Below are 15,966 nucleotides of genomic sequence, written 5' to 3'. Positions count from 1 at the left end.
TAAACCACAAACTCCAAAGCTATGGGGCAATATACCCCCACAGCGATACAGCCAGGAGATGCCTCTTCCCTGATTTCTATGTTAGGGTATATGTACCTTTGAAAATGTAATGACTCCTATCCACTTGTTTCTATCTGTGGTTTCCCTACTTCCAAGCATGTCACCATTCATCTCAATGGAATAAACAGACCAATAATATCTTTGTGCTCACAGCACTACAGTGACAGAAGATGCCTATACATACAAGAGTCCTGAGGTCAGAGCAAGCATGCAGTAGCAATGATAGATTATGTCCCTACAACACATGGTGTTCAAAAGCTATCTGCAAACTCTTCAGATAAACAGGCTGGGAGGAAGTAGCTGCCTTATGCCCATTATAAAAACAAGTGGTCCTTCTAAACCAAGATTGCCTCCTCTGGATGGCAACGGCTCTCCAGGGCCTGGGGCTGAGGTCTCTCACATCCTCTCCTGCTTGATATATATTTATTTTTAAAAGGCAAAGCTAAGGATTAAACCCTTTCTATATGCAGGGCTTTCTATATACAGAAGCTTGTGTGCGTTGCCATTGAGCTATAACCCCGCTCCCCATGGATTCAGGCATGCCTGAAGCCTCCCAGTTGCTGGCCTCTTTTCTGCCAATGATTTAAACATGAATACACAATACAGCAGAGCTTGGAGAAGTCACTAGTCCAGAAAATGGGAAGATCAAAATCAACATAATAAAAATGCTGCCCCCAAGTGACTCAAACCTGTTTTACACTTTAAAAATAGATTTGGGAAATGTTTTGGCTATGCTTTGCTCTGAACCCAGGCTGAAATGTTACTGCCAAGATCCTGTTCAAAAGGCACTAGCAACAATATATGAAAAAAAAGGTCCTCCTCTTTTTGGAAACCAAAATGAATAGCATTAAAATATTATTTTAAAAACATACATGAAAAAGTTTTCATCTGCAAGCAAATATAATTTAACCAGACTAAAACTGCAATCCTCTGTGTACCTACAAAGAAGTAAATCCTAGTGACTTTAGTGAAATGGGCAAATTTCAACCCTAAGGCAGTTTTTGTAGGCCTTGCCCCTTCCAGACAACTGAACCTAAATCAAAAGATTGCAACTCAAGAAGCCTCCAGGAGATGGGACTGGTTATTTGGGGACATTCTGGAGGGAACAAGGCCTGTTTTAGGCCAAGTGGGCTCTTTTTCAAGACCAGGAGCAACAGGTTATGAAAATGCCCAAAATGGCCTGTTGTGCTCCCTAGAAGCTTCTGGGACGTGTGTGAGACTAGCCATTTCAGGCAAAAACATTTCTGGGTCGGGTATGGGCCCCCAGAATGGCAGGGGAGGGCAAGGCCGGTGTGGAAGGAACCCACTGAAAAGGCTTTCTCCTGCATCCTCACCCCATGAGCCTGTGAGGGCAGTGGGGACAAGAGAAAGGCCTCCTCAGAAGAACTTAAAAAGCCAAGGAGACTCATACAGGAGACACTGTTCTTTAGATAGCTTGGACTCCGTTGTGTAGGGCTTTATGAGTCATGATCAGAACTTTGAATTGGGCCAGTAGTCAGTAACACTGTCATAATGCCAGAGTTGTATGCTCCCTATAACCAGTCTGGCTGCAGCATTTGAACACACTGAAGTTTCTAAACACTCTTCAAAGGCAATCCTACCTACAAAACGTTGCAGCAATCCAGCTAGGATATAACTAAAGCAGGTGTCACTGTAGGCAAATCAAACACCTCAAACAACAGGCATAGCTGGCACAGCAACTTCAACTGTGCAAATCCACTGCTGAAACCCATGCACTCAGGTTGCAAGCTAAACCTAGGAGAACAAAGCTCAGATTTGACTTCTCGTGGGGAGAGCACAGACTCTCCATGAGACCTGCATCCATCAAGTCAGAGTGAATCTAAGCAACTTTGTCCACAAAGTGCCATGCAAAATCTTCACACTGGATGATAAGTTTTGGATTACAACTCTCATCATCCCTGACCAGTTATTATGCTGCCTGGAATTGATGAGAGTTGGAGTCCAACAAGCTCTGGAAAGCCAAAGGTTCTCTGTACCTGCTATTACTCAACACAAGGCAGTAGCTGCATCCTAAGCTTACCTCCAGCTGTGACTGAAAAACTACGCTATAATAATAAACTTCAGATATCTGGAACTCAGACTCTGAATTCTGCACTTACCTCTTGACTGCATCTACCTGATCCTGAGTATAACCTTTACTGATGTCCCCACCTGCCTCTCCATTGGCTGAAGGGAGGTCACCACTCATTTTCCGACGGTTTGGGTTCGTGGGTTCCTTGGGCTGGGAATGGCCATTTGATGACTGTTCGTTTTTGTTGAGAGAGTCAAGCAGCACTACAAGAGGAAAACACAGTGTTGAGTCAAAACTGGTCCCTCTCTTGCGGAATGTCCATTACTTTCATGGTCACTGTCAAATGTTCTTGTACCCCCCCGTTCCAGGCCTCATCATTTAGGTGGCATACCCATCCCAGAAAACAGAGCTGGGTGAAATATTTTCACTTCCACATCTAGACAGAAGGAGCTCTATTGATACAAGTGATTTGCTGACTGATCACTTCACATCCACAAATCAATCATCCCTTCAGTTCTGCGGGTTCAGTTTCAATCAAGGGATGAGAGAAAAGATGGAAATTAGAACATGAGCCTGATGCAAATCAGGGCTCTTTTCCAACATCAAATATGTACATTTCTTCTTTGGAAGCAAGTGAAAATGCATGTAATGTAACAGACTATAAGATTCACTGCAAACAATACAGAGACTCAAATCAAGAGGATAGGCTTACAACATTCTGGAATTCCCCTGAGGTCTATTAACATTCACATAGGATATTCTTTTGCTTGCATCCATGGTTGGCAAGGTGTTTCTGGACTGCACAGGCAACAGTGAGAGAGGATAGAAACTGCTGTACAAAAACATGTAGAGGAGCCACACTTATCCCACCTGATTTACATTCTTTACTTTTACTTCCAAAGAGGGTACTGTTCAATAATTAAAACATGTAGAAGTTATAGCAATATAACAGGAATAGAAAATCATTCCATATAAAAATCAGCAAGCACTCAATGGCTGAAATCCTGTTGCACAGTTCAACGTGTGCAACATGAAGCTGCGGCAACAGTAATGAAAATTGCAGCAGGACAGAAGTGCTTATTCATAAAGCACTAGCACACATGTGCCATGCAACAGGCTAAACAGGAACCACACTGTCAATTGCACAATCTAATTGCACAATCCAGACTGTTTGGGCATAATACCCCACAGGCTTACAAAGGCATGACTTCACATTACGCAAAAAACAACTGGGTTTTAGTAAAAATTGAACAATAATAGCCATCTAAACAGAAGAATCTTTAACTTCCCAGACAGTTTGGACTATCATTCATACAGCCCTTAAACACTAGCCGTGTTGAGTGACGCTGATGGGGACCAAAGTTTAAAATACCTGAAGGGCCAAAGGTTTCCCATTTTAGTCCTAAATTAATATTACTGGCAACATCCTCAAATATCCCAGTTTATGCCAGCAATTAGAATATTTTTTGCCACTTATCCTTAAAAAGGGGGGTTTCCTTGATTTGCTTCTACTTTGCTTGAAAATCTGCTTAAAAAGGTAGAGATCCTGGCTAGCCAAAGGATATAAAATGTCACTCTGCAGTGTCAGTCCACAACTCTGCACTGCTGTTGTTGGGGCTGCAGACAGAAAAGATATCTATCTATCTATCTATCTATCTATCTATCTATCTATCTATCTATCTATCTATCTATCTATCTATCTATCTATCTATCTATCTATCTATCTATCTATCTGTCTGTCTGTCTGTCTGTCTGTCTGTCTGTCTGTCTGTCTGTCTGTCTGTCTGTCTGTCTGTCTGTCTGTCATCCATCCATCCATCCATCCATCCATCCATCCATCCATCCATCCATCCATCCATCCATCCATCCATCCATCCATCCATCCATCCATCATCCTATCATCCATCTATCCATCCATCTATCTATCCATCTTGCCAGTCTTCCAAATCCAAAGGCAACAATTGAAAAAGCCTGGCCCTTGCCTTTTAGTTGCTAGATGCCCATCACAGGTGAGACTTAAGCCAAATCCAATTCCATATTTTAGAGCAGGGGTCTCCAACCTTTCACTTTCCCTGGGCCACATTAGAAGATGAAAATTTGGTTTGGGCCACACATATATTTGGTTTGGGCCACATGGGGGGGGGCAGCCTTAGCCATCCTCCGCAGCCCCGCTCCAAGCGTGCTTACCGGCAGCTGCGATCTCAGACAGCAGAGGCTGCCAGCTTCAACTCCGGCGGCTTTATGGGGCCAGGAGGGGGTCCACCTATTGACGGGGACGGTGCAATGCTGTCACACATCCCCCCTGTCCCCTCCCCTCCCACTCCTTCCTTCCTTCCCTCTCTCCCCCTCTACTGTTGTGACATGCCCCGGCCACATTCCAGCCGCAAGCACCGGCAGTGTAACTTGAAACTTTGGAATTTCTTTAGAAATAAAAAATTGCACTGGGCCGCATTACGAGCTGACCTGGGCCGCAGGTTGGACAAGCCTGCTTTAGAGATTCCGATGTATCTCCTCTAGACCAGCTCTGACTGGACTTCAGGCAGAGATCACCCCATTGTCTGCTGTATTTCAGGGCCTCAGGCAGAGAGGCTAGTTGATCCTCTTATCTGTAGATGCAAGGATCACAGGCTGTCATGAAATGCTGGACCTTCTCCTAGGTTATTCATGTAGTGGCATATCAGTGCTCTATAGCAGTGGTCTCCAACCTTGGGCCTCCAGATGTTCTTGGACTACATCTCCCAGAAGCCTTCACCACCACCTCTGCTGGTCAGGATTTCTGGGAGTTGAAGTCCAAGAACAACTGGAGGCCCAAGGTTGAGGACCACTGCTCCATAGCATAGACAGGTCTTCATGCCTACAAGACATCAAGCACCATCTTGGCTGGCTCTTCCCAGTCAAGTCTGCCCTTACAGCAAGTAAGAACTAGGTGAGTCCATTAGTCTTACCTAGTGTGACCTCTGCAGCACCTCTCACAGTATCCTCATTGACTGCAAACAGCACAGGCCAGAGTGGGGAATGGTCTGTCCTCCAGACTTGGTTAGACTACTAACTCAGCAAAGGAGAGTTGGAGAAGGGATGATGGGAGTTGCAATTAAGAAACATGTGGAGGTCACCAACTCTGCGTTCCCATCTCCTGAAAGAGCGGGACACTATTCCAAGATCTACTTTAATATTGTGTTTAAGGATAGTTTAGATTCTCCAACAAGAGACTTTTGCCATTGCCTTTACCCATATAAGAGTGGTCTTATAGGCCAGATGGGCGGGGTATCAATCAATCAATCAAATAAATAAATAAATATGCATGAATCTGTACGAAAGCAAAATAAATATATATTGCACATTCGCTGCAAGCATCCATTCTAGATTCTAATCTGTAGCAACTGTCCTACTAAATGTTGTAACCAGATGCACCCAAAAACTCTGCCATAGTTAGCTCTCCAGCATTGCTGGTTAAATGGAATGTCAGTTTGCCCAAGTAATTTCACCAATAAAGGGGATAAGTGTGTACTTATTCTCCCAATTAATGACATTACATAAAAAGGCAATGAGCCAGAGAAATGTGACAGAGAAATGGGCTAGTCTTCAAGAAAGCTTGGGCCAGGTAAAACATCTTCGTCCTAAAAGTGCAGAAGACTCTTCCTTGATTTTGCTACATAGACTAACACAGTTATTACCTTGAGAATTAACTTCTACTGATTTCACGGAGGCATACTCGAAGTCTGATTCTATCTGGATCCTACCCAGTGTGACCCAGAAGTGCTTAATTTTGGCAGCTCTATCCCTGACTTTTAAAACTGTGAAATCTGATTACACTTTAGCCTCCACAGTAAGAAAAACAAAAGAAGCACCACTGCCACTTCTGCACCTCCCAACAATTTCTTCATATAAACTTAAGTACCTTCATATCCAATGGATCAGTATCTGTGGTTGGGCAGGCTGTCAAGTCACCTTTGTCTTAAAGTGACCTTATGAATGAGTGATCTCCATCTATAGATCTAAGCACTCTGGATGAAAACCAATTGCTGGTCCCAACTGAAAAGGTCAATTCAACCAATGACTTCTACATCAGTATTGACTTAATAAACCCCATACACTCAAAGGAGCTGCTCTATTTGAGACTAAACAATGGCCCTCAATCATACTTTTAAAAAAACCTCAGTGAATTAATTCACTTTCAGGAACTAATATCCTTGTTTTGTCTACACCCTAGGTTCTTAACAACTGCAATGTACTCAACAGGTGATAGTGAAGGCTTGAAGAAATGTTATGATCTTCTGCAGTTAGGTAGGTAGGTAGGTAGGTAGGTAGGTAGGTAGGTAGGTAGGTAGGTAGGTAGGTAGGTAGGTAGGTAGGTAGGTAGGTAGGTAGGTAGGTAGGTAGGTAGGTAGGTAGGTAGGTAGGTAGGTAGGTAGGTAGGAAGGAAGGAAGGAAGGAAGGAAGGAAGGAAGGAAGGAAATTGAATTGTAGAACAAAACCTTAATTTCCCTTGCTTGTTTGTGTAAAAATTGGCTTTTCTAATCTACCACCTCCATTAAAAACAAACAAAAATAAAAACCAATTATGAAAATAAGTGATAGCAAATAACTCTTTGATATTTCTGCAGTGAGAACATGCAAGTGAATAGCGCTGAGTGACTGAGAGACAGCACGTGACATTTCTTGCTACTGCAGTCAGAAGCCTGTCATCTCTGACTGTCATATTCATGTAATTTTCTAGCTTTCATTTTTCATGTGATGTTTTGTATAGGTATGTCATATTAATGATTTTATGTTCTTGTAATTTCAGTTTCTTCAGCAAGAATTAAAGATTATTTGGATGGAATCATTCCGATAAAAATATAATAGGAGTGTGTGCATTAACAGATTTACCATATTTTTCCATGTATAAGACTATACTTTTGTCTAAAATCTTTAGACTAAAAATTGAAGGTTGTCTTATACACGGAAGTAAGCTGAGGAGAGAACAAAAACCAGCGGAGGGGAAAGCAGGGATCAAAGCGATCCTGCAATGCTTTGATCCCTTTCCCCCTACACTTGCTAAGCCCCACTTAGATTTCTTAATTTTGGATTAGAAAAGTGAGGGGGCCTCTTATACATGGGAGCATCTTATACATGGAAAAATATGGTAATTTACTTCTCCCTTCTCTCAAAATTTAAAGATCTTTTATGAGAAACTTTAAATGAATATTTGTTGCACTTTAGGGTATTACGTCTTGAATTATGTCTTGGTGGTTCACAGCAATAAAACATAATTAAAGAATGTCTGTTAAGAACCGCTGGACTACACATACTTATTAATTGGCTCAAATTATCAAAATATACAGAAATATGCCTTGTAAATGGGAAGAAGAGAGAAATCTTCTCTTTAAGGAGCATTTTGTTGTTCTGAAGAACAAGAGAAACCCCTATTTATACAATCATTTTAACACAATCTGCCATTCAAGGTTTTGCACTGTCAGGCATGAACAAGGCTTCCCATCTTCTGACGATCTTGTCCCCAAAGAAAACCCAACTGTTACTAGATACACCAACAAGGTAACATTATTTATGTGTTTATGACTTAAGAGATAGCAGAGGAAGCAGCTGCAGGTGTCAACAGCTGGACAAAAAACCTTCATAGAAAAATGGCTGGAATACAGAAAAGTCACAACTTGGGCTACAGTTCAGAGAATCCTCTAGCCCAGGAGTCCCCAAGCCCCAGCCTGCAGCCTGGCACTGGGCCATGATCTTAGCAGGACCAGAATGCAGAGGCAGATCTCTCGCCCCCTGCATGCACCTTCCCACATCCCCACCCGCCAGCACACCAACGCGCCACACCTGCCCATCAACACACCCCACCTATCCGCACAAGTGCACCCCACCCCCGCGCATTCGCACACCCTCACCTGCGAGTGCACCCTGCCCATCTGCGCATGCATGCGAGCCCTGCTCCGGTACACGAACTCCGCCCCCCCAACCAGCCCATGGTTTAGAAAAGGTTGGGGACCACTGCTCTAGCCCCTAGGTTATGGAGCCCTGTGAAGGCTTGAAGAAATGTTATGATCTTTTGCAGTTAAAATAGAACAAATGAATGAAAGAAAGCAAGAAAGAAAAGGAAACGTAGAACAAAATCTTAATCTTCACTGCTTTTTCATGTAACATTCGGCTTTTCTAACTTACCATCTACATTAAAAACAAATAAAAGGAAAAATCAGTGATGAAAATAACTGTTTGATAGCAACTTTGATATTTTTGCACAAGGTGAGAACATGCAAGTGAATGACACAGTGGCTGAGAAAAGGAACAAGACATGTCTTGAGTTAAGTCTTGGTGGTCCTCAGCAATACCAAATATCAACAAAAGATATTTAAAGGGAGTCCATGATAAAGAAAAGGTTAAGAACTGCTGCTCTAGCTGGTATGGCCACTGTCTGGTCCCAAATGCTCAGCTTCTTGCTAGTTCAAGTAATGGAAATATTCTAAGTAGGAATTTTTAAAAATAAAATATTTCCCAAGCACTTTGGTAAAACACCTATACAATTACAAAAGATGCAACTATTTTTAAAAAATCAGAGCAAATACCCATCAGCAAAACATCTCAACAAAACCAATATGGGCAACGAGGAGAGAAAAAGAAGAACATCCCCAGAGCCAGTGGGCACCATGCAGCTGTCACACCTGAAGTCTTCTTTAGGTTTCATATTCAATGTGTGAAGATCTAAAGAAAGACTCTGAGGAACGTACGACCAGCAATATAAAGGGGAATAATAAAAGCTTCTTTAAATATGTTAGAAGCAGGAAACCTGCCAGAGAAGCAGCTGTCCCTCTGGATGGTGAGGGAGGTAAAGGGGACTTGGAGATTGCAGAGAAATTAAATGAGTTCTTTGCATCTGTCTCCACAACAGACAACCTGGGGCAGATTCCACTGCTCTTGACTAATGAATTAAGTCAGATACTGTACAGATTAAAAGAGAGGATGTTTTAGACCAAATTGATAAATTTAAGATGGAGAGAGGTGAAAAGCGGTGTGCTCCAGGGATTTGTCCTGGGACTGATACTTTTCAACCTGTTCATAAATGACCTGGAGACAGGAATAAGCAGCGAGGTGGCCATGTTTGCAAATGGCACGAAAATTTTCCAGGTGGTGAAGACCAGAAGGGATAGTGAAGAGCTCCAGAAGGACTTCTCCAAACTGGGAGAATGGGTGGCAAAATAGCAAATGTGTTTCAATATAAGAAAATGTAAAGTAATGTACATTGGGACAAAAATAAAAACTTTATCAGCTAATGGGTTCAGAGCTATCTGTGACAGATCAGGAAAGAGAAAAGGAGAGTGTCCAAAATGATAACTGGGCTGGGGCACCTGCCTTATGAGGAAAGGCTACAGCATTTTGGGGCTCTTTAGTCTACAGAAAAGGTCCCTGAAGGGGGACATGATTGAGAGGTATACAATTATGCAAGGGATGGATAATGTGGATAGAGGGAAGCTCTTTTCCCTCTCACGCCAAACCAGAACCAGGGGACATCCACTCAAATTGAGTGTTGGGAGAGTGAAAACAGACAAAAGAAAATATTTCTTTACCCAGCACATTGTTAGTCTGTGGAACTCCTTGCCACAGGATGTGGCGATGGCATCTGGCCTTTAAAAGGGGATTGGACAGATTTCTGGAGGAAAAGTCCATCATAGGTTAGAAGCCATGATGGGGATGTACAATCTCCAGGCTTAGAAGGAAGGTACCTCCAAATACCAGATGCAGGGGAGGGGTATCAGGAAACAGGTATCTAGTTGTCTTGTGTCTTCCCAGAGCATCTGGTGGGGCCGCTGTGAGATACAGGAAGCTGGAATAGATGGGCCCTTGGCCTGATCCAGCAGGCCTCTTCTTCTGTTCTTATGGAACTGACCTTCCAGCAGTGGGCAAGCAAGGCTATACACATCCTTTTGTCTCATCATGAATACGTGTGTGCTATGTGCCATCACGTCAGAACTGTGTTACAGCAATTGGGCTTTCAAGAAAAACGAAGCATATGAGGAGTGTTTTTATCAGTTATAAGCCTTCTCCAGTGAGATGTAATCACCAAACACGGGTTCAAATCCAGGTCTCTTGAGTTCTAATTAGAGATGGGGGTATTTGTATACAAATACCCCCACACAGCTGAACGTAACGAGGATCCAGTCCCCTGGGGCTCGACCGTCCATCACACATCTGCTGCTGCCCCTGGCTCCACTCTCCCTTCCAATCGCTCTAGAGCTCATGGTCAACTATCCACTCCTGGCAGTAGGAGGGAAGATGAGTCTTCCTGCCAGGCTGACAAGTGGATAGCCAACCGTGAGCTTTGGGGTGATTGGAAGGGAGAGCGGAGCTGGCGGTGGCAGCGAACGCATGAGTGGATGGTTACATCCAGCTGTGCGGGGGGGGGGGGGTATTTGTATACAAATACGAATATCCCCATCTCTAGTTCTAATCCATCATTCTATCCTCCACACCATGCTTGGTACTAGAATAATCACATGCCATCAAGCTGATTCTAGCTTATGCTGACCCTTTCCAGGGTTTTCTAGGTAAATAATAGGAGTGGTTTATCATTTTTTCAGGGAACACTCTGAGACTGTGCATTTTGCCCAAGACTACACAGGCTGCTTCTTTTCCTGGGAGGCACAATGGGGATTCTAACATCTAATCTTTGGCTCTGCAGCTAGGTCCCCAATACACCGAGCTATTCAGCCAGCTTATCATGAATTCAGCCCTGCAAAATGAACACTTGAAAAAGAACAAACACGATGACTGCTTAAGCTGTTATGAAGCAGCAGTTGTATGTGAGGAAAGAACAGAACAAGCTGCCTCTAAGTTAATCTGCAATTGAATTTTTCTGTCCTTTTCATTCCTTCTTTTTCCTTCTGTCCCAACCACATCAACTCTTTACAAAGAGAGAAGCAGGAAAGCCCCCTGTCTTTGCAGCCTGATGTTGCAAGAGCAGTTCTATCTCTTGAGCAACATTAGAGGAAATTAATCACTGTAGGATGGTCAAATTCATGGGCAGATGAGAATGTTATCCAGAGAATTATCTTAATTGGTAATTGTGATTGGTAATTGTGTAATTGTGATTACACAACTTTTTCATGTTGGCTTAGCACCCCTGTAAGCTTTAACTTTGGCCAGACTGGAAATGTTACCTTCTCGACTATAATTCACACAAGCTTTCAACCAGCATAGCCAGATGGGGAATTCAGGGAGTTCTTCTCCAAGAAAAGTATGTTTCTAGGTTGGTGGCCTTTGCAAGGACAAAGTAATCTCTCTGAACACCTAGGAAAAGTAGGTCCTGGGTGGAATCTAATACAGGTTGTGACATGCCATATAAAATAAGAAAAACAGGAAGTCCCAAATTAAGAGAGTGGATATAACTTGTTTAAATTGCATATATAAGGCACTCATTGGGGTCAGTGGCACCGTGGAAACCACCACCTCCCCAAAATTAAATGCTAGATTTGTCAGCCACCTAGAGGCATTACTTTTGTCAAAATTCACCATCTGTAAATGAGCAGTTCTGGTGACGGATATGATATCCTAAAGGTATGATTCCCAACTGAGAGAAAATGTGTTAAGCACTGAATTGTGCAAGCAGTGGGACAGACAGACTTTACTCTAAACTTCTTCTGCCCTACAGAAGTTTCCAACACTGGTTTCATTCATTAAAACCTATACTTTGCTTGGTTCCCATTCCGTCTTATTGAGTCATTTTTCAATTAGGGAAAAATAAGATTGAAAACACTATTTCCAAAAGAAATACTCCAAACATTCTGTAATACCATAGCAAAAACAAAACAAAATAAAAAGGTGGACAGACTGTAAAAGAAAACAGTAATATGACATTCAAACTGCTTATGACTTCCAAACTGCTTTGGGCAAAATCACTGTGATTTTGTTTCTTAAGGAATAGGGACACCATTAACATCACAAAAGTCTTGGAAAGAAAGTGCTGCCTCTTAGGAATTAGGATGAATCATATGTGGACCATAACATCTGTCATAACATGTAGTCTGTTACACACATGTAAACTGCAAATGGACATATTTCCCAAGCTTCTGTACAGGAAGCTGCATGATGCAATGTCTGTGAACAGAGGTATCACACAGGCAATTCAAGTATTCATATGGGTCTAAGCTGAAAGGTGGAAGTGGCACCTTTGATGAGTAACAAAAGACAGTTTCTCCTCGAGTGGTAATTTGTGGGAAGGCAGGGCTGCAACAAGGAAGTGTCTGCTTCCTCAAAATAAAGGCAGCTTCAAAGATGTTCACATTCAGCACAACTATAACATATATATTCATTATATGCCCTTCTTTCCTGAGATGTTAAAAAAATTCTGTTCTTCCCTTTCTCTAAAGCAGTGGTTCCCAACCTTGGGTCTTCAGATGTCCTTGGACTACAATTTCCAGAAATCCCGGCCAACACAGCTAGTGGTGAAGGCTTCTGGGAGTTTTAGTCCAAGAGCATCTGGGGACCCAAGGTTGGGAACCAAAGCTCTAAATCCTGCTGAGGACTGTATCTTTATGTTTCCATCTCTTCATAATGGAAAGCGTTGCGAGAGAAAAGCTTGAAAACTAGAGTAAAAGATTAGTAAAAGAATGTACTCTGTTTCCACACCAGAAAATTAACAAGAACAGGGCACATGTGATGCCACACTTGCAGTACTTCTGAGTTTCTACACATCATTTCACAGCAGTTCTGACAAACAGCAATCCTTCATAGGGTTGCAGACCTTTTCTCATGAAGGCCTGTTTTTTTAACAAGCATATGACAAACAGAGTCTCACAAATGACAATTTCCCATACAGATGGAGCAAAGGGTAATGTTCCACCTGTTTATACAACTGTAAAAAGACAAGGTGACAGGCTGAACAACATGTGACTTGACAAGATATATTTGGCTTCTCCCCAAGAATACATCACGAGTGGGGAAATGAAGGTGGGTAGATGGCAAGAAAAACAGTGTGCTGATTATATAGAAATTGACAGCACATAAAGAATTTGCAGCAAGGACTATATTTCTGAATGGAGCACAGGAACACTTGTGAGAGGAGGCCAAAAACACAGGCTTCTGAAAAGTCAGTGGCAAAATGCTGAGCAAATCCTGATGGTAACAAGGAACAAAAGGGGAAGAGGAGCTAAGCTCATAGGAAGAAAAACAAACAAGGCAAAGACTATGTTGCTCTTTTGGGTGAGCAAAAGATTTCTCTTTCTGGTGTGAATCAAGGATTAATAAAAACCAGCACCCTGTTTCCACTGAGTGCCCAGCAGGACATTTCAAACAAGCCCTCAAGAAGGACTTGAAAGCAGAAGCCCTTTCCAGATGTCAGTTTTAACACCCGTCTCTGAAAATGGAGGTTATATTGAGTGAGAGTCATCAATGGTAGCAGGTGTCAATCTATAACAGCAGCCCTCAGTCTTTAGTAATCCAGGTGTTTTCGACTTTAATCCCCTAAATCCGAAGGCAGCAGGGCCAATGGAGTCTGGAAACGTAACACCTTTGGACTGATTTAAAAAATATCTGGAGGGCCAAAGGCTGAGAAACCCTGACCTGCAATATAGATGGGCGCTGATTTTAAAGACTTAGTACTGTATTTGGAGATGGGCAGGTTAAAAACTGTAGCGCTAAAGACCAGCCATTAATGATCCACCCAGAGGAGAGAAATAAACGCATAATTTTCACGAAAGAGGTGAGGAACAATACTGAAGCCCTCAACAAAGGCCTATAGAAAAAGAGAAAACTCGTTTTCGGGGAGAAATGCCTAAATATTTCAGACGCGCGAAGGCGGCAGCCCGAGGAAGGGGGATCGGTCGGCGAGAGGGAGTCTCTGCTGGGGGTCAGAGTGGCGGCAATTGGGGTTGGGGGGGTTTGGGGGGGCGGGAGGCAATTCCTATCCTTGGGAATAGGATTTTTGCCCCTTCACACACTGCGCAATGGCCTCTGGGAGTTGTAGTCTTCTCGACTGAGGTCAGGGAGGAAAACCTCTTCATTCCTCTCCTCCACGACGAGAGCCTCGTCTTCTCTAGCGGAACTGCCCACGAGTCCCCGCGCCCAGAACGAAGACTTCCTGATAAGACTCACTCCGCAGCCCGCGTTACCCCTGCCCTTAAGCAGGCAATGGACTTCATGTCCCATGAAGCCCCGCGCTTTCCCCAGCCCATAGGCACGCGCGCTGCAGGTGAGAGGTCAGCCCGGCAGCCATAGGCCCCGGGGGCCCCCCCGCCTCTCCGTGCCTTCCCCCTCTCCCTCCGTCCCGCTCACCGCGGACCCGCTGAGACGGGTAGAGGCGTTGCGCCTTCTCCAAAAAGCGACGCGCCTTTTCGGTCTGGTGGGCTTTGATGGAGGCCACCGCAATAGCAATACAACGCTCCGCCTCATCCCGGTTAGATTCCATGGTGGCGGCGGCGGCGGCGATGGAAGGCGCCGGCGCACAGTGATTGCGTCACCCAGCGATTGCGTAGCGTTCCGTGCTAAAATCTGGCTAATTATGCCGGCTGTAGGCGCTACCGAATGTTGTGTACTAGCGGCGGTCTAGGCTGTCGTATTGATTGGAATAGCAGGGCACACATCCGTTGGGTAGAGCTGGCACCCGAGGATCATCTGGAAAAAACCGATGCAGCTAACGTGGAGATCCCAGGACAGTGGTTGTTTCTAAATCCAAGTATTTTTATTTTATTTATTTATTAGATTTCTACCCCGCCCCTCTAGACAATGTCTACTCGGGGCGGCAATATGGTCTTAGAACTGCAAAGCTGGAAGGGACCCTATGGATCACAAAGCAGTTGCTCTGTCAATAGAAACAGACTCAGGAAACACAGAGATCTTCATCACCAGCATCAATTACTAACCTGTGTTAACAATTTCCAGAAGGGCAGCCACACTAACCTGTGGCTGCAGACTCAAAATAAGAGCCTTGGGTTACTTTACAAGAACAGGCGATGTATTTAATAGGCCACTAAAAATTTTTTTAAAAAATCATACATTCGTGGGTAAATCCCACTTCTTCAAAGCAAGAACCAAAAGTTCATGGCAAGATGGGAATTGCCAGGCGGTTATTCTTAGATGTTAAGTTCTTGGCAGGATGAATTTTGCCGGGCACCTCCACTTTAGATGAGGCTGGAAGTTGTTTTAAAGTTGTCACTAGGGTTCCTTTGAAGACTAGTACATTGCCTTATGGCACACACTCTTGGGGATAACAGCAGACTTCTTTGGAAGTGAATGAGACGGTGGAAGAGTTATGATCAGTAGATTCAGAGAAAATTGAAATGGAAAATGCATCATGATCAGTACCTTAACAGTGTCTGTTAATATATCAGTAGTTCCAGTCCATATTTACATCCTTTCACTGCTTCTTGTTGTTCTATGCTACAACCTATGGCAACCCACTGAATGAATGACCTCCAAAATGCCTTGTCCTCAAAAGCCCTGCTCAGCTCTTGTAAACTCAAGACTGTGGTTTCTGTAGGGAGTCAACCCATCTCACATTTGGTCTTCCTCTTTTCCTGCTGCCTTCCACCTTTCCCAGCGTTATTGTCTTTTTGAGTGAATCTTGCTTTCTCTTGATGTGCCCAAAGTACGACAACCTCAGTCTTACCATTTTTGCTTCCAGAGATAGCTCAGGCTTGATTTGATCTTGCACCCACATGTCGTTCTTTTGGCAGTCCAGAGTATCCACTTAATTAATATGTGTAATACAATATTGCTCCTCTATTCTTATTGATGGACACAGAGTTGAAACTCATGGTGAATTTCTGGAGTTCTTTTGTTCAAGAATAGGTGCCTTGAGTTCAGAGGAATAGAGTAGACCTTTGGTCTAGATGGGCAGGGTAGAAATTCAATAAAATAAATAAAATCTTGGAAAGTGACTTTTTAAAA

The 15,966-nt window shown here is 43.4% G+C and overlaps 1 protein-coding gene across 2 annotated transcripts in view; it reads right to left on the bottom strand.

The window, feature by feature from the left end:
- The window catches only part of DNAJB12 (DnaJ heat shock protein family (Hsp40) member B12), a 42,174-nt gene extending 27,632 nt beyond the window's left edge, over positions 1-14,542 (bottom strand). Inside the window, exons 1-2 of one of the 2 annotated variants that reach the window (XM_020783147.3) lie at positions 14,353-14,542; positions 2,181-2,355 (exon numbers count right to left, since the gene is read on the bottom strand). In XM_020783147.3, the coding sequence (XP_020638806.1) occupies positions 2,181-2,355; positions 14,353-14,485 (308 nt within the window). In that variant the 5' untranslated portion in view covers positions 14,486-14,542. Of the gene's footprint in view, positions 1-2,180; positions 2,356-2,804; positions 3,722-14,352 lie in introns of those variants that run through there. The other variant, XM_078391365.1, reaches the window with a different exon arrangement.
- Between the last annotated feature and the right edge of the window lie 1,424 nt (positions 14,543-15,966).

Source organism: Pogona vitticeps, chromosome 3, assembly GCF_051106095.1.
Source record: "Pogona vitticeps strain Pit_001003342236 chromosome 3, PviZW2.1, whole genome shotgun sequence".
NCBI classification, from domain to species: Eukaryota; Metazoa; Chordata; class Lepidosauria; order Squamata; family Agamidae; genus Pogona; species Pogona vitticeps.
Note: the sequence above shows the minus strand (reverse complement) of the source record. Positions and strands in the feature narration are given on the sequence as shown.